General features: G+C 40.7%; 1 protein-coding gene across 1 annotated transcript in view; it reads left to right on the top strand.

The window, feature by feature from the left end:
* exoc4 (exocyst complex component 4) overlaps nucleotides 1–19,711 on the top strand; it is a 544,546-nt gene that overhangs the window by 321,410 nt on the left and 203,425 nt on the right. Inside the window, exon 10 of the mRNA XM_080207649.1 lies at nucleotides 19,195–19,414. Coding sequence (XP_080063775.1) covers nucleotides 19,195–19,414 — 220 coding nt within the window. The remainder of the gene's footprint in view (nucleotides 1–19,194; nucleotides 19,415–19,711) is intronic.

The raw sequence follows: 19,711 nt of genomic DNA, 5'->3' as shown, positions 1-19,711 counted from the left end.
GGGCTCCTTTTGTTTCATTCTGTTATCTCTTGAGACAGGCAAGTGGTTTCAATCCATAGAAATCAGGTGACCCTTTGGCCTTTTGTGACCAGTTTTAAAACATAAAACTAGCTTGAAGTTCAGAATAGGACATTTTGGTGCTGGGCATGATACTATGTTGACATTTATAATGATAAATGCCTTTGTGAATCTGCTGCAGCGTAATTATGCTTGTGGTATACACTGTAGTGCCTCAGTTTTGCATTTTCCTGCTCCAGGTTATAGTGCTGGGAAATGCTGACGCTGCAGCTTTCTCTTGGTTGCTTCCCAAGTAGCGTGCGTTTTGTTATTTAGCTATAAAATCGTAATATAAAATCAATACATTGTATATAAAGATGACTTCAAATTGTAAATTAAATTATGTCTATATGCCCTGGCCCAATTGTCCCTTATAGACTGCACTTGGTTTTAACTTGCCACATGCATTGGTGCAGTGGATCAGCAAGTATTTATATAAACAACCTACCCAAAAACCATTGTCTCATCACGACAGTGAACTTTTAAAACCTGACAATGTTACTTGCCTGATTGACAGATTAATTTACAGACTGGACTTCCTTTTTCATTGCCTTTCCTTCGACCTGTCAATACTCGTATCCATTAATTTATAACGATTATGCTTTGTGAGCATGCTCTGTTATTTGAGTTTGTGATAATGCCACTACCAGCAGAGCTTTGTTAAAATGGTTTAAAGGTGGAATTCGCCCATTTTGACTTGGGTGGGAACTTGGATTGTTTCCTGCTACAGTGGCTGACAGGAAAATATGCCAAATCTTCTGGCCATGCATAAATATGCACCCAGGTGTTTCATGCTGTATTCTGTGGCAGGACAGGCCTGGATAGCACAGATAAAAGGGGGGCGGTTTAGAACAGAGTTGAGGAGGAACTTCTTCACTCAAAGGGTGGTGAATCTCTGGAATTCTCTGCCCGTTGAAGTGGTGGAGGCTGCCTCGCTAAATATTTTTAAGACACGGGTTGATGGGTTTTTGATAGGAGAGGGGATTAAGGGTTATGGGGAGAGGGCGGGAAAGTGGAACTGAGCAGCGACAGATCAGCCATGATCTTATTGAATGGCGGGGCAGGCTCGAAGGGCTGGATGGCCTACTCCTGCTCCTATTTCTTATGTTCTTATGTTCTTAATCCACCTTTGTGTTCGGGGACCCAATTTCATTGACCCACTGTTAAAGAAAGAAGTTGGACCTCCTGAAAATGAAGATGGATCTGCAGGAACGTTGTGATGCTGGAAGATGACCATCTCCAGGGCTGGTCCATCTGCAAATGCATCCCCCCCAGACCACTGCTGTGGAATTCCAGGGTCCAGGCTTGTGGCAGCACCACATATTGGTCACATGCGTCCCAAACGTATTTCACGCCAGTGTGTTTTAGGAACATAGGAATTAGGAGCAAGAGTTGGCAATTCAGGTCTTCAAGCCTGCTCCACCATTTTATATGATCATGGCTGATCTCCATCTCAACTTAACTCCACTTCCCTGCCTTTTTCCCATTGCTCTTTATCCCGCTTTTGATCAAATATTTATCTATCTTTTTCTTGAATCCATTGATTTTCGCATCCGCTGCATTCTAGGGCAGTGAGTTCCATGGATTCACAATCCTCTGAGAGAAGTAGTTTCTCCTTATCTCTGTCTTGAACCTCTCCCCTCTTTATAACTATGACCTTTTGCCCTGAACTGTTCTAGAAGGGGAAACGTTTGGTTAATATTTATTTTATCAATCCCATTGAGTATTTTATATACCTTGATCAAATCTCCCCTCATTCTTCTGTATTCCAGCAAGTACAAGCCCAAGCTACTCAACTGCTCCTCATATGATGGATCCTTCAAATCTGGAATCAATCCAGTGAATCTCTTCTGAACCGGCATCAGTGCCATCACATCCTTCCTCAAAGAAGGTGACCAAAACGAAACACACTACCCCGAGTGTCCTCTCACCAATGCCTTATATAATTGTAACAACACTCCTCTACTTTTATGCTCTAGACCTTTGCAATAAATGCCAAGGTTCTGTTTGCCTTCCTTTATAACATTCAGCACCGGCATACCCACTTTCAGAGACTCGTGCACAAAGACACCCAGATCCCTCTGCACAGGCACCTTTTGAATCTATTTCCCATTTAAATAATAATTTGCCCTCTTATTTTTCCAGCCAAAATGGATAACCTTGTATTTATCCATATTAAACTCCACTTGCTAGATTCTGGCCCATTTCCCTGGCTTGTCAATATCCATTTGTAAACTTTTTATCTCTGCATCACAGCCTGCGTTCCCACTGTATCACCAGAAAATTTCACTAAGTTACGCTCTATCCCTGCATGTAGATCATTGATATAGATTGTAAATAGTGGTGGTCCGAGAACTGAATCCTGCAGGACCCCACTAGTTACACATCGCCAACTGGAGAAGGACCCATTTTTCCCAATCCTCTACTTTCTATCAGTCAGCCAGCCCTCAATCCAAGCCACTACTCTATCCCCAACCCCTTGGGATCTAATCTTCTGGATTAGTATCTTGTGTGGCCCCTTATCAAATGCCTTCTGCAAGCCCAGATAGATCTCCATTATCTATCTCGCTGATTACATCCTCAAAGAATTCTAGCAGTTTTGTCAAACAAGACTTGCCCTTCACAAAACCATGCTGACACTGGTGAATTGAGCTTTGCTTTTCCAGCTGCTCAAACCTTTCCTACTCAATGATTGACTCCAGCAACTTTCCCACCAAGATGACTGGTCTGTAGTTTCCCACTTTTCACCTCTCTCCTTTCTTGAATAAGGGCGTCACATTAGCATGTTTCCAATCTACCAGTACGTTTCTGGAATCTAGAGAATTTTGGAATATCATAACTTATGCACTATCTCTGCTGTCACCTACTTTAACACCCTAGGGTGTAGACCATCAGGTCCCAAGAACTAATCTACTTTTATACTTTCAGTTTACTGACTACCTTCTCCCTGGTTATACTAATTTTACCAAGTTCCACTGTATTAATTGTAGTTTTTGGGACAGAATTATTATCTTCTACAATGAAGACAGAGAAACAGAATCTGGGGGGGTTGTGGTGCAGCTGTCGTCTGCATCCAATTAACAGGGTGAAAATGAGGTTGATGCCAAACTCTGTTGGGTTTTCCAACCCGCCATGGCAGGCACTTGTAGAATGTCCTGCTGTAAATTCATAGCGACGTGCAAATTGTGCGGAGGGTGTGGAGAGTCTGCAGAAGGATCTAGATAGGCTGGGCGAATGGGCCAGGAACTGGCAAATGGAATTTAATGTTGGCAAGTGTGAGGTGGTCCACTTTGGTAGGAAGAATGGTAGGAAGGACTATTACTTACGTGGCGAAAAACTGCAGCAGGCGACGGTGCAGAGCGACCTCGGGGTCCTTGTGCATGAGTCGCAAAAACCCAGCCTGCAGGTGCAGCAGGTGGTCAGGAAGGCGAATGGGATGCTGGCCTTCATAGCGAGGGGGATTGAATATAAAAGTAGGGAGGTCTTGCTGCAGCTGTATAGGGCATTGGTGAGGCCGCAGCTGGAGTACTGTGTGCAGTTTTGGGCGCCGCACCTGCGCAAGGATATTTTGGCCTTGGAGGGAGTGCAGAGGAGGTTTACTAGGCTGATACCGGAGTTGAGGGGGTTGAGCTATGAGGAGAGGCTGAATAAACTAGGCTTGTACTCGTTAGGGTTTAGAAGAATGAGGGGAGATCTCATTGAGACGTATAAGATGATGAATGGGATGGATAGGATAGAGGTGGAGAGACTCTTCCCGCTCAAAAAAGACAGTAGGACTAGGGGGCACAGCCTCAAGATAAAGGGGGGGCGGTTTAGAACGGAGTTGAGGAGGAACTTCTTCACTCAAAGGGTGGTGAATCTCTGGAATTCTCTGCCCGTTGAAGTGGTGGAGGCTGCCTCGCTAAATATTTTTAAGAAGCGGGTTGATGGGTTTTTGATAAGAGAGGGGATTAAGGGTTATGGGGAGAGGGCGGGAAAGTGGAACTGAGCCACGACAGATCAGCCATGATCTTATTGAATGGCGGGGCAGGCTCGAAGGGCCAGATGGCCTACTCCTGCTCCTATTTCTTATGTTCTTATGTTCTTATGTTTATATTCAACAGGAATGTTTTACATCACAAACATTTGCTTTGCTTTGTCTTCTCTCTGCAGCTTTGATGACAACTTGCTAACCAATGACATAGCTCGCATATTAGCTGTCAAATTCAAGAAGTTCAAGCAGTTTATCTTGTGTGACAAACTGGAAGTTTGAGGACCAGAGGAGCATGGATGTAATTGTAGAATGTAGTCATAAGCTTCTTGTGTTAGAGAAAATGAGGCATAAACAGTTCACATTTGAATTTGTTAAACTTGAACACAATTACAATGGCTAACTAAATGCAAACAGATTCATCAAACTATTCACTGCTTTTTTAGATCTAGTGAATATTTATGACTGAGGGCAATGCCACAATTTGTAGTTGTCTTTAGCGCTAATGTTTTTTGCTAAGTTGGGCATCTTAAGTTGTATCTCAAACTTATACAGTAAAACAAATGCAAACTACAGACTTTTGAATTAGCATCAATCCTGGGAAAAGATCATATTCCTCTTTTAGGCATGGTGACAATAACTGCTCCAGCTCTGGTATTGAATTGGTTGAAGCATGATTGCTGTAACACTCCACAATTTGTGTGTCTCAACCTTACTTTCGGGAGGATGTTCCTGACTGTGCGACTCTGATGTTTCTGTGTGCCGCTGTAATTATTATCATCTGTGTACCACCAAATTGATCTCAGATTTTAATGTCCAGAACTAGGTTTTTGTGCCAAAGTTTTGAGGTGTTCAGTGTATTGTATGATGCTAATGTACCTTCAGAGTTTTTTAAATCATGCGCAGCCTTAGCTGATGTCATTGTTGCTGGCTTGACTGGTGATGTCCTTTTGTCGCTACTTCAATAGCTTACATGGGGTTTGTTTATTGTTATTGGGATGTTTATGACTCTGCATTGTTAGGAGAAAAACTGGTTGGTAGGTCAAGTGATTGGAGCTTTTTCATTTTTAATTTGGAGCTACATGTTTCACTTTTAGAAGAGACAGCAGGGAAATAAGTCTCTCTTTCTTTCTCGCTCCCTGATTTTGGAAATTCAGCTTGGCTGAAAGCATTTTTGGAGTAGAAAATCTGTGGTTGGTGGCTTGACCAGAGTCTACCAGGGGTTTTGGGAAGCTATTCTGAATTGATACTGTTCTGGGTGTGTCAAGAGGACGTCTAGAACTTACAAGACTGAGAATTTTCAATTCTCCAACCTATGAACTCAATTCCAGTATCATGTGAGCATAAAACGTTGCTACGTTGAATATGTTTAAAGAGTTGTGGTTTGATTAGAACATCTTGGGTATCGTTGTTAGGGGTTATACATTGTCATGATTGTTTTGCTTTTGTTTGTAACTGATAAAAGTTCTTGCTAATTTTCTTTCCATACATGTTAACTATATTCTTAAATGAACTTTGTTTGATAAAAGCTCCTTAGTGGGTCATTTGAATCATACCTAAAGTGGAAGATATCATGCTTATTGTAGCCAAACTCAAGATGCAAAACTTGAGTTTGGCTACATAAAAAATTTTGGAATTTCTGACCAGAACCAAAACAATTATGCTTCAGTGGCATATAGCCAACAAATGATGTTCACAAGTAACACATCCATAAGTCATGAGCGTACATGAAATGTGATAGGATATCCCCACAAGAATAACAGTACCTGGAAATCACGCTTACTGAGAGTGTTCTAGGCTCAGGTAGGTATTTGTTAGAATCCAAGAGAGCCTTATCACTAGGTTCTGTTGAAATGAGCCCTGATTGTGTCATTTGCTGTTCAGAAGAAGTTCCTAATGTGACATTGCCCTTATTTAAAGAATGGTTTTGATAATCCCTCTTTCCAAAGGGACTTAATGGTGAGACCTTGTTTTGAGATACCTGGGGCTGGTTTGAAAGCAGCTGCTGTCAATTTTGAGTGCCATGCATTGTCCTTGGCTTTCAAAAAAATTAGGTCATGTCTAAGTCATGCTGTACACAGTGTGGATGTTTTTATTTTAACTTCTGGAACTCCTGATGTCTTTATCCCTGCACTTGTTTTCTCTGATATTTTTAGACTTTCACAAAAGTCAACTTTAGAATATAGAAATCTCCCCAACTAAAGATCAGAATAGTCAGTTTCTGCTCTTGGAATTCTGAATTTAAATATGATGATGCAGGTGGAAAGAATCTGCTACAGCCTGTGGCATATGTGTCCCCTATAAAATAAACTGAATCCCAACAGTGTGTATCACCCATTCTTATTTCTAATAGGCACTTTATTTAAGTCCATTACTCAGAAGTGCAATACCCTGAAAATACTTTATTGTCCAAGTTGTAGAATTCTTCTTTTTCATACAAATTATTTGAGTGTATAAAGGAAGGACTTGTACTAAATAGGCCCGTTACTCAGCCCAACACAAGGTCAGGCTCCCAAAATTAGGAGTTAATATTCTGTTTTAGCTGTAATGGCAAGAATGTAGGAGGCACAACAGACATTCCTAAAACATTCAAAGTTTGTCACTCTCAGTGTAGGAATGGCAGTTGACAATGTCACCAGCAGTTAATATGTTTGTTTGGCATTTTCTTGTACATTATATAATGGTCGCATTATCTCATTAAAAATAAACTGATTAATTCCTGTGTTAGCATTACAGATCCAGGAATGTCATGCAGCTACAGCAGCCATTTGCTGATATTTTCTAATAATTTCTATGCTCTTGTCATTTGTTTAATTGCCAATTATCAATGTTCTGTTTTCTTGAGTGGGCAAAAAATATTAATTCATTGCACAGAGTAAAGGGGTAGTGAATGTTGAGACTAATGATGGTGTAAGAATGGATGATTGTTTTTACTATCTTATCACAACACGATAAAATAGGATTGTAAAGCCATAGCAGCATAGAAAGAGGCCATTCGCTTCATCAAATCTGTGACTGCGTTCTGTAGAGCAATCTGGACATTTCCATGCTCCCACTCAGTCACTATACTTCAACAAGTTTACGCTTATTTATCAGTGTCACAAGTAGACTTACATTAACATTGCAATGAAGTTACTATGAAAATCTCCTAGTCACCACACTCCAGCACCTGTTCAGATACACTGAGGGAGAATTTAGCATAGTCAATGCACCTAACCATCACATCTTTCTGACTGGGAGGAATCCCTCACAGACATGGGGAAACCATGCCAACTCTGCACTGACAGTGACCCAAGCTGGGAATCAAACTTGGTTCCCTGGCTCTGTGAGGTAGCAGTGCGAACCACTGTGCCATCCAAGTGTATTTCTGTCAAGATGCCAATCCAATTTCCCTTTGAAATGATTAATTATCTCTGCTTCCATCATCCTTGTAGACAAGGAATTCAAGGTCATTTATTCACTATGTTTAAAAAAAAAGTCTTACTTCATACCTCTCTTGCATCCTTTGCCTAAAATCTTAAATCCATCTACCTTTTCCTTGTGCCATCAGTTAATAGAAATATTTTTTCTTTGTCTATCTGTTATAGAGAATAATCTTGTTCACCTCTGTCAAATCTTGCCTCAAAATCCTTAGCTCAGAGAACAACACTGGCTTCTACAACCCAGCCTTTTAGCTTAATCCCCTCCGACCTGCAATCATTCTGGTTAACCTCTTCTGAAGGAAACTTACATTATTCCTGAAGTGTTGTGTCCAGATTTATACACAGTACCCTCTATTTGTGGCCTATCCATAAATTTATAAAGGTTCAGCATAACTTTCTTGCTTCTATATTCGATGTCTCAAAAAGAAGCCCAAGACCCCAAATGTTTTGTTCCATATTTTCTCAATATGTCCTACTATAAAGCAAAGTTCGGATCAATCATGTATTACCACATCTTGTCTAACATTTCTAACAGGTTTGACTTCCATGGCTGAAAATGTAAAATCCTCCCTTTTTCCTTTTATTCTTTTGATGTTAATCAGAAATATTACTCAAGATCCTATGAATGCAACTTTTATTTTGCTCTGACTTGGAGTAAGTAATATGTTACTGCTTTTATAACATCTTTTAATTTCCCCCCCACCCTTTGCCCTATTTTCCACAGAATAAACAGCCAGTCTTGTACTTGCCTTTACTTCACAACAGCTTGTGATAGATCCATGTGGCTCAGAGACATCCTATCCTCATTTCCTATATCAGCCTAATGCCCTTCCAAAATACCCATCTGAAGTTGGAAACTTGTAGAATTGCAGACCTAAACTGTATTATGGTCTCCTGACATAGCAAAATTTTGACCCATTGTGTTGTTTCACTAGCTATTTGATTGCCCTGCTTTAAATAAAAAGTATATTTAATTTTTCCCAAGTTGATTCTTCCTCCTTCTGTCTAATGGCACTATTGCCCAGCCCAATTCTGGATGTGAATTCATAAAGCGCCTTTCACAACCTGAAGATGTCCCAAAGCACTTTATAGCCAATGATAGACTTTGAAATGTAGTCACTGCTGTAATACAGAGACGAATGGCACCTAGTTTGCACATAACGGAACTCCACAACATGTGATTATGATCAAATCTGTTTTAGCGATGTAGGTTAGGAGATAAATGTTGGCCAGGATACTAGAGTTCAGCCTCTTGCTTTTCATGGAATCCCTATAGTGCGGAAGGAGACTATGCTCCAGCAAGTCTGCACTGAAAACAAACAATCCCACCCGGGCCCTATGCCCGTAATCCCACGTCCACCTGAAACAGCACACAGAGCTTGGTTTAATGTCTTGTCTGAAAAACAGTATGTCAACACTCCCCCGATATTGCCACAAAATCACCAATAATTTACATAAAATAGAGATCCATTCTTCCGAGTTGATGGGGAGTTCAAGGTGTAACATAGTTGAACTTCACCTATGCTTATATTATCCAAACATTTACAGTTTGGCATTACATGAACAATCTGAAGCAACAATCCTGACTGAACGTAAGAAATAGGAGCAGGATTAGGCCATCTAGCCCTTCGAGCCTGCCCCGCCATTCAATAAGATCATGGCTGATCTGAAGTGGATCAGTTCCACTTTCCCGTTTTCTCCCCATAACCCTTAATTCCCTTGTCTGTCAAAAACCTATCTGCCCGTGACTTAAATATATTTAGCGAGGTAGCCTCCACCACTTCAACGGGCAGAGAATTCCAGAGATTCACCGCCCTTTGAGTGAAGAAGTTCCTCCTCAACTCTGTTCTAAACTGCACCCCACCTCCCCCCACCATCTTGCCCTCTCGTCCTGCTATCCTTTCTGAGCGGGAAGAATCTCTCTACTTCTACCCTATCCATCCCCTTCATTATCTTATACGTCTCTATAAGATCCCCCCCTCATCCTTCTAAACTCCGAGTACAGACTCAGTCTACTTAGTCTCCCTTCATAGTCCAACCCCCTCATCTCCCCCTCATTTGCTTTTCTTCATCCATCAGCTTTGCCAGCTGAAGATACTGACTGAAATCAGTCAATTCAGCAGAGACAAGAAATTGAAGCTGGACCTCTTGGACTGTGTTGTTCACTGCTGGTACATTATTTTTTTGTGTGAAAAGGAACCAATTCTGTGATGAATCATGAACACCGCTTTTAATGAGGAGTTCAACCTGCAGCAGTTATTAAATTCAATGTAATTGCTGCATGAAAATGCAATAAACAAAAGGAACCATCCATAATTGGTTTATGTAATCTTCCTTAAAGAGCAATGATGGTTCCAGCGTGCACATTTTATTAAAACATTCAAAAATATTGTGCCCTATTCTTTTCAGCCAGACTGAGATAAGCTTCCTAAGCAGATTGTTACAGCCGTAATTGCAATTTCGTTGGTGGAATTGTTTCAGGAAAAGAATTACTTACTGTCATGATCTTGTAGAGTCTTTAAGTTGTTTGATTTGCTTCGTGCACCGACGCCTTGGAAGATGTGATCAGATTGATAACTTGTGTAATTGGGGGAAGAAAGAAAAGGAAAAATCCATTTACTTTCCAATCTATAAGGATTATTTCCAGTGAGAGATTATGCAAAATAACTGATTGGGGATTCACAGGTGCTACAGCTACTCATTCTCAGTGTGTATACCTTTTGGAACTGTGTTATATGAATCCTTTGTAGAAACAGGAATTAGCCATTCAGCCCTTCGAGCCTATTCTGCCATTCAACTTGATTATGTAATCTAGATCCGTATTTCCTGGATACCCTTGCTTGTTCCATATCCCTGGGAGCCTTGTGTAACTAAATTCTACCAATCTTGCTTCTAAATTTTTCAATTATGTTAGCCTTTGGACAGTAATTACCGAAGAAATGGTAAAGAGATTGTAGTATGTTTTCATCTAGCATTGGTCAGATAAAGCAGCACCTCCAGACCAGTTCATAAGGCAATAAGCTGAACACTCATTGGGAAAAAAGAGGGACCGTGTGTGAGTGGGGCAAAAAGCCCATTCAAGCGCTTTACCTAGGGTGGCTGTTGAATGTTCGGGGAAGAGTAGCAGCTGAGTGTTTCTGGAGAACCCTCAGAGATAGCAGCATCATGACATACTAACTACCTTCAGTGCAGGAAGGAACAAGCAGTAATCTGCAGCCTGAAGAATAAAGAGTACAGGTTTGCACAGATGATTGGAGAAGAGTAGTTGGTCGGATGGATGCAGTGAAATTGTAGCAACATTTGAGGAAAGGGCCTTGAAAATCGATGCACTGTGGATAGAATGAAACTTGAGAGGCATTTGGATATTCAGAGGATATTAGATGTGATGCTGAAATTTGTGAAGAGTGATGAAATGAGGTGAGCATTTGAAAAGTCAATCGTCAAATCCTCATTGTATAATTATGGATGAAACATGCAATCCCCCTGAGCTGGAGGAATGCAGTTTGGCAACAGATGAAATGTGGCTAGTACCCCAGCGTATTAACAGCGTATTCAGCCCCTCGGACCTTCTGTGCCATTGAATTAGATCACACCTGATCTCTACCTAAGCTGATCTATATCAGTTTATGCTCTAATCTAATAAAAGATTTATTGATCTTATTCTTAAAAATTAACCCTGCATGTGTTCAACCATTCTGGAGACTGAATTCCAGATTTCCATGACCCTCAGTGAGAAAAACTGCTTCTTAATGCTGCGCCGGAATGTCTTTGTTCTAATTTCAAGGTTATTCTCCTTGTTCTTGATTCCTCTGCTTGTGGAAGTACTTCTATGCACATAGCTGATCAAATCTCTATCATTTAGAAGTAGTCAATTATATCACCCCGCAACTTTTCAAATGCAAAGGAATGCAGAGCAAGTTTTTGCAAACAGGGCTGAAATTTTCCGGCCATTCAAACCAGTGGGATCTTCTGGTGCCTCCAACAGTGCACCCTCATCGTGGATTTCCTTGCAGCAAGGGGTGCGTTTAACGGGAAACCCGGTTGACAATGGTGGGACCAGAAGATCCTGCTGCCGGCTAATGGCGTGGTGTCTCCCCTGTCGTGAAACTCAGTGGGTTGCTTGGTAAATCCTGCCCCAGTTTTCATAATTTAACCATGCCCTGCTGTCATTTGGAGAAACTGTGCTGTCCTCTTTCCTAAGGTTTGGTGCCCAAATTTGAACGTGGTACTCCAGATGAGATCTTTCCAAGGCTCTGTGCAACTGAAGCAGCGCTTCTGTCCCTTTTTGAATTGCACCCCCCCCCCACCCCACCTTTGAGATTCATTCTTCAGTCACTGTCAACAGGTGGCAAGCGTAGTATTGGTACCAGGTGGGGTCTCTGCTGTTTCAACCATGTGCAACATGGATTACTCTATTTCATATGATTTGTTTACAACACCAAGTTGAGGAAGTTTTGCACACATGAGGACAGCCTCAACCGGAATCTTAGGTTCATGTCACACAATCTGTAACCCCTGTGACTTGCCTAGGCTTGCAAAATCCCACCAGCTGTCCTAGCTTGAGATAATTCACACCTCTTTAACCTCTGCTTATCCTTCTCTCCACACGCATTGTCTGCCCCTGTAAAGACTTGATTATTTGTTAAGACTCGCATTCCAACCATTTATCTTGTAATTGAGTTTGTATCTATATATGATAACAAATAAACTCTTTGGACTTTAACCTGGTATTGTGAGACTTCTTACTGTGCCTACCCCAGTCCAAGGCTGACATCGCCACATTTTGTTTACAGTTAGAAGAGAAGACCTTAAGCACAGAAATTGAGGAGAAGTATAAATAAATAACTTGTCTCTTCATGTACAAACACAGCATGTAGCACTCCCATCTGAGTCAGAAGGTTGAGTTCACTTCCCAATCTAAGTGGACACTCCATTGCAGCACTGAGGGAGTACCACACTGTCAGGGTGCTAGTTGCGAGCTCAGATTAACGTAAAAGGTCACATGGCACCATTTTGAAAACGAGCAGGATTGTTGTTCCTGATTTCCTTCCCTATATTCGTCCCTCAACCTACATCACAAAAAGCAGATTAGCTGATCATTAGCACATTGCTATTTGTGGGAAGTTATTCTTCACAAATTGCTATTCTATTTCCTACTTTACAACAGTGACTACACTTCAAAAGTACTTGATGAGCTATAAAATGTTGTGGGAGGTTCTGAGGTTGTGAATGGTACGTACATGCAAGTCTTTCTCTCTTTACACGTCCATAAATACGGAAGAGGTTATCTAGTTTATTGCTAACATTACATTATGGAGATATATGTCGTATGCTATAATTGTCCCTTTCATCATTTACAATAAATTGGTACAATAAATAATAGTAAGAGCCTACCTATGATTCACATAACTTTAAACATAAGGTCACAGGATTATTGGCTCAGACATCTACAATATCCCTATCTGCCTTAGTACAATGTACAATATCAGCCAGTACAGCTTCAGTTCAGGTTTGCTAACATACTCGGGAGTGATCTCGTAAAGAATACTGTATATTTGCAGAATGCATGTAGTTTCAAATTTTAAGTACAAAACCCTCCCTAAGTGTATGAAATGTACATTTTCAAATTGTTTAATAGCCTCTGCGTGCCTTTGTTTTCCATTCAGAAACTGAGCACAGGCCTGTTAGCCTTCTGATTTGCCTTATGATTGACCCATGCTATAAATGGTATAATAGGTTGTGTGGTTAGCGGCAACCTAATTCCACAACTAATGCAAAAAGGTTATTGTTACAATCTGAACATTTAAGGAAACAGAAATAACTCCGAATGATGTAAATACTCTAAACTGAAAGTTTAACCAAGCAAATTGAGGTAAGCATAAAAATTCATAAGTTTGAATGGAAGGCTTGGGCCACTTGGGATTGAAATGCTCGTACTCAGTTGATGAAAGACTTCAGAGTTTTCAACTGCTGGGAACCATTCATTTATAATGATTATGCCTTTGGCATTCACATGTAAGAGTGACTATACATTAAATGTAATAACAAATTCCCTACAGTTTCAGAAGTTGGAAACTAATATTTGTTACTTTACCACCAGAATCCCATAATAAGCTCTGAATCAAACTGAACTAATTATCTGATCGTGCCATTATTAAATCAGCCAGTAAAGAGCAAGATACAGCACATGCCATGAATACAGTACATACACTGGCTAAATCTTGATGATTTAGATAGGATTCTAGTTTATGAGGTAGTCCTAAAACTTCATATCACTTGTTCCCAAAAGAATGGTCAGTCATAGAGTTTGCAGCATTGAAACAGGCCCTTCAGCCCAACTTGTCCATGCCTCCCAGATTTTACCATTAAGCGAATCCCAGTTGCTCGTGTTTAGCCCACGTCCCTCGAGACTCAGCTTACCCATGTAGCTGTCTAAGTGCTTTTTAAAGTATGAAATTATACCCGCCTCTACTAGTACCTTTTGGCAGCTCATTCCAGACGCCACCACCTGCACCTTTTTGTATCTCTCCCCTCTCACCTTAAACCTATGCCCCCTAGTTTTAGACTCCCAAATCTTTGGAAAAAATATTGACTATCTACCTGATCTATGGCCCTCATTATTTTATCAACCTATATAAGATCATCTGTAAGTCTCCCATGCTGCAGGGAAAATGGTGAATGTAGTTAACATTTTAATTGTATATTCACTGATTCTTGCTTCAGTTTGTTGTGCTCAGACTAAAAATATTTTAATGTATAAAATTCTTCAGCTACATACACATTTTGAATGGCTGAAGCTAATCAATTCAGCATGTTGGGTTGCTGCATTTGATCTTGATCCTCTGTCGGTGTTGGGGAAAAGCCAGCCGTGGCCGCTCCTGTTGTCCAGTGTTCATTGATACTTGCTGGAAAGTGTACAAATGGACATCAGGTGAGAATAGTTTAGGTCCATAAGATTCTGCCAACTATCAGAAGCTGTTATTGCCAATGCACAGCACCATTGTACCCATGTTGTTACGCTTTATTTGCTTTAAACTATAACTTTTAATTTCAGGAATATATCTTTTAGGTTGTGGATTAAAGTATAAGAAGTAAGCTAATTGGACATCTGGTTGAGAAGCTGGTTAAAAACAACTGTGATGTAAATGTGACTCAAATAAACCTGGGTTATTACACTTGAAATGTAGCCTGTGTTTATCTTGCAAGGTCAGAATTCATAATGAAACAACTTAAACAATGAATGATCCATCTGTAAGCCTGTAGTACATAGCGCCAGGGAATCTGGGGAAAGGGTGGTAAAATTGCGTGAGCAATATCAATTCATTCGAGCAGTAATGAAAGCACAATATTGCAGGTACTGGAAATCTGAAATAAAAACAGAAAATGCTAAAAAGTCTGGCAGTATCTGTGGAGAGAAAAATAATGTTTATATTTCAAGTCTGTATGACTTTTCAGAACTAAAGAGTTGTGCTGAAGGAAATTAATTTGTGTTTCTGTTCAGACCGTTCTGTTATAAGCATCCCAACACCATGGCACATTGCCATGAAGAAAGTGGTTTAGAGTAGTGGCCTTGATTAGAATGTTCTTCAGTTTAATTTATCTGTTTGTTTGCTAACAGAAACAGGCAGTTCAGTATGGGTTTGATAAAGAAAAAAACTGCTGGACAATTTGCTCGAGCTTGCAGCTAGTAGTCTTCAGTGTGGCACAAAGCAGTCAGCAGAGTTCACCATGTAAGCTGTGTGGGAAGTTGGGTATTTGTCATCAACCCAAACCAGGAGCTGAGGCACCCATACTCTTGAGGTCTTTAAGAAAAGGTCATGTCTCCAAAAAGCTAATGGAAGGACCTCCACAGAATGTTGCCTCAGATAGCTGGATCGTTGGAGAGAATTCAAGTAAATTCCAGAGAGCTGTGGCTTGACCCTAAAAGTGAATGAACTTTTAAGATTATTGTAATGTATAAGGAGTTCTTGGAGGAAGTAAAAGGTAGAACTGAGTTCATAGCATAATATTGCTTACTTTGTTTCATTCCTTTTGATTTAAGTTTGTTTATAAAAAATGTGTCAAGATTCTGGAGTGTTTTTGGAGATGCACTCATCCAGGCAAGGAGCGAGTATTGCATCACGCTCCTGACTTGTGCATTCTAGATTATGGACAGGCTTTGGGGAATCAAAAGGTGACTTACTCGTCACAGGATTTCTAGCCTCTGGTATGTTCTTGTAGGTTTGGAAAGTGTTGTCTAAGGAACCTTGGTGAGTTCCTGCAGTGCATCTTATAAATGGTACACTGTTGCTAACCATGCGTTGGTGGTGGAGGGAATGTATGTTGGCAGATGGAATGTCAGTCAGGCAGGCTTCTTGAGTTTTGTATGAGCTGCACTTGTATAGTGCAACGTTACCTGTCACTTATCAGTCCAAGCCTGGATACTGTCCAGATCTTGCTGCATTTGAACATTGACTGTATCTTCAATATTTGAGGAGTCACAAATGGTGCTTAAGTGAACATCCCCACTCCTGACCTTATGATGGAAGGTCATTGACGCATCTGAAGAATATGTGGGCCTTGGACACTAGCTCAAGAAAGTCCTGCAGTGATATCCTGGAACTGAGATGAATGAGCTCCAACAACCACAACCTCTTACGTTGTGTTGTGTGTGAGTCCAACCAGCGGAGCGTTTTCTTCCTAATTCCCATTGACTCCAGTTTTGCTCTTGATGCCACACTGGGTCACATGAAGCCTTGAAGTCAACTGCAGTCACTCTCACCCCAGATCTGGCAATTGAGATTGTGTTTTTTTCCCCTTCAGCCAGCGGATAATGTGAGAGGATGTGGTGAGAACAGAATGAAAATCTTTTAAACAGGAATCTAGAGTGTACCTGCAATTTGCAGAGATTTTCTGAAGTGGACAATTCAATTAACAAAGTTACTACTTCAGGAAGTAAAGAGTTGACTATTTTTGTTCGGAGAATGCAATCATAATTTATTACTGCAGTGTAGCTTATTAATCAGTTCATTTTCAATTAACAATTTTTGAACATGCTTGTAACCTGAAGAACATTTGTTTGAGACTATATGACAGGTCTGAGCTACACAGCAAGTTGTGTCATTGTGTCACTTTCAGTGTTTAAACGCTCCTAAATAAAAGAAGTGATTACAATGTGATGCAGCAGTGAGATTGGGTATGTGTGGGTGATGAGGAATATTTATCATTTTCCCTATTTTATGTCAGTCTTTGCATATACAAGGATCCACTTCACCATGTATTGATTGTACCACTACAACCCGAGTGCTACAGCTGAAGTTAAAATGAGCTATTAGCAATTAAGCAAACTATTAGTATGTTGCACTTCCCTAAATTAACTGCACAAAGATAGTAACAGCTTTATTGAACTGTGTCCAAGTTCAATGATGGCCTTAAATTTTCCTTTTTAATCCAAGTGTTTGGGGGATACTCTGCTTTCTGCTTTTTCTCATTACATTTTTCAAGATCCTTTGTGTTTTCCTGACAACTTCATCTTTCCTTCTTGCCAAACAAACTGGCCATGGACGCCATTAAACTTCTTCATGGTCATTTTCCTTCTGCCTGCTTCTCCAGCTGTTATTTAGTGTACTGTATTTTTTTTAGATAATCTTCATGTGGTCTAATTACTTCAGTTTTGCTCTTCACACATAGTCTTTTGTCAGTTAGGACTCTTTACATTGCCATCCAATGATTCATCATCTAGATGTTCACTGTTTAAGTGAACTCACTTTCAACATACTGTCGTCCTTTTGAGCCGCCATACTCTGCATATGACATTTGCTTGAATGTTAATTCAAATGTTTGGGAAGGGGAGATATTGTCCTTGGAAGGAGTTTGAAGGGGGTGACAGAGTGAGACTTGAGTCATAATAGCACACTATTCCTTAAATATACATTGCACCTTCTCTATGCACCAGTTGCAGAAAGAGGGAGATAAGATTTTACTCTGAAACAATTCCTTCAGCTCTGATTGTTGTCTTGAATATAAATCACACAAAACCTTTCACCAAAAGCTACAGATACAATCACCCCTAAGACAGTTTAGACAACTTGCCTCTGTTGCAGCCCCCTGTCTGTTCTGTGCTACATCCAAATCATACTGTACAAGATGGGGTCTTTCTCCACAGTCTTCCATCCATCCCTCTGCAAATGGTGTACCCTGGGCATATTCCAATAGAATGACTATCACATATCAATAATTTACACAAAATAAACCATGCCAGTGACAGATTCTGTAACTTAGGTGGCAATGTTAAATATGCAGCCAACAATTTAGTGCTTTAGTTCGGCTTTTGATGAGTTGTGCTTGGCCTGCTGGTTGGGCAGAAGATTACATCTCCTGAGTTTCCTAAGTTAGAAATATGTCACATATATTTTTATTTTCTGCAGCCAGTACTTTCACAACTAGCAATAACTCGGACTTAGCCCAGTGAACACCTGGGAACAGGCTGCATTGCCAGACCACTGGACGTTAGGGAAAAAACAATGCTGAACAATGCTCCCTCCAAAGTTCCCCGAACCACTTGGTTTTTCAGAGACCAGGAACAAAGTTGTGGGTCAGATTTGTGCCTTGTCGCTTTATGCTACCAATATTACAGCATCACAGTGAGTCTGTAGAAATATGAATGGCTTCCCACTAGCCATTCAAATGTAAAGGAACCATCTCTGACACTGGCATGTTTCCTGGTCCATGCTGAGCTAACTGATCTTGGCTGGGGTAACATTATGGATGCTATAATTGGCCACAGCTGCTCTGACTTGTTGAAAGGGAAATCGAGCAGAGTTCCTACTACTAGCTATTGAACCGGGTCCCCCTCACCGGAAGTTGAAGCCTTTGGTCGAGGATCATTGGGGAAAATGTGGGAAGGAAACTCAAACACAAAAGCAATCTTAAAAGTAAACATATTCATTCAGAACAATTGATTCTTTTCAAATAAAAAAAAATTACGTAATGGAGTTATGGTGGTATTGATCAACATTGCTGTTACACCCTCCTGCCATCCAATCTTTTGGATCAGTTGAAAGTTTAAAGTTTTTTTTAATAATGTCACTGCAATGAAGTTACTATGAAAATGCCCTAGTTGCCACACTCCAGTGCTTTTACCAGTATACTGAGGGAGAAGTTAGCATGGCCAATGCATCTAACTAGCATCCAAAAGAGAAAATGCTGGAAAGTCTCTGCAAGTCTGGCAGCATCTGTAAGGAGAGAAAAGAGCTGATGTTTTGAATCCAGAAGACCCTTTGTCAAAGCCGTAGACCTAACCAGCATGCCTTTCAGACTGTGGGAGGAAACTGGAGCACCTGGATGAAGCCCATGCAGACACGGGGAGAATGTGCAAACTCCACATAGACAGTGACCCAAGCTGGGAATTGAACTTAGGTCTCTGGCGCTGTGAGGCAGCAGAGGTGACCACTGTGCCATTCCAATTTCTGATTACTTTGTATCAATTGCCAACATGTAACCTAAGAAATGAGTCAGACCACATTTGATTGTGAAGTATCTCTTATTGGGAAAGTATGGACATTGGTCTGCAGAAAGGAAAATTGGTTTTCCTGTTTAAGTGTTGAATCAGCCTGTCAAATTAAAGAGTTGGCTTTCCACTGTAAGAATGACTTTGTTATAGATGTTTATATTATAATCAGCTGAGCACACACACACTGTCCTCCTAATATAGTGTTCTGCCTGAACCGTTCAGTGAGTTCTAAGTATTTCTTCTGGTTCTTTTAGGTTCATTCAGGAGATTGAAGTCGCCATGTGGACTGGCTCCAGCAAGCAGTGCCCATTGCGAGAATTCCTCACTATGTACATCAAGAACTTCTTCCTAAATCAGGTTCACCTTGACGTCAACAAGGAAATTGAGGCTGCAACCAAGGTTGCCGATCCTTTGAAAGTGTTGGCCAGTGCTGATACCATGAAAGTATTGGGTGTGCAACGCCCCCTCCTTCAGGTAGGAATGTGTTACGGCATGGCAGTTATATACAAAGCTTTTAAACACTTGTGCACATTTTGCATGCAGGTACAGAATTTGGAAATTTCACATTCTTCACTGGTTTTTATTAGATGGTTCATTTGGGTTTTGTCGCGTTCACAGTAAACCAACTTCAGATGCCCCTTTGCTGCTGAGTATGTTTAGGAGTGCATTCTGTCAGATGCCTTTTTTGGCCTCAGTTGGAGGTGTAGGCACAAAGTCAAAGGTAAAATATTATTTTAGCAAAGCCATATGACAGCAGTAGTTCATAGGTGT

Source organism: Carcharhinus amblyrhynchos, chromosome 19 (genome assembly GCF_965287045.1).
Source record: "Carcharhinus amblyrhynchos chromosome 19, sCarAmb.v2.hapA, whole genome shotgun sequence".
In the NCBI taxonomy this organism is placed as follows: domain Eukaryota; kingdom Metazoa; phylum Chordata; class Chondrichthyes; order Carcharhiniformes; family Carcharhinidae; genus Carcharhinus; species Carcharhinus amblyrhynchos.
This window is presented reverse-complemented; position numbering and strand designations above follow the sequence as displayed.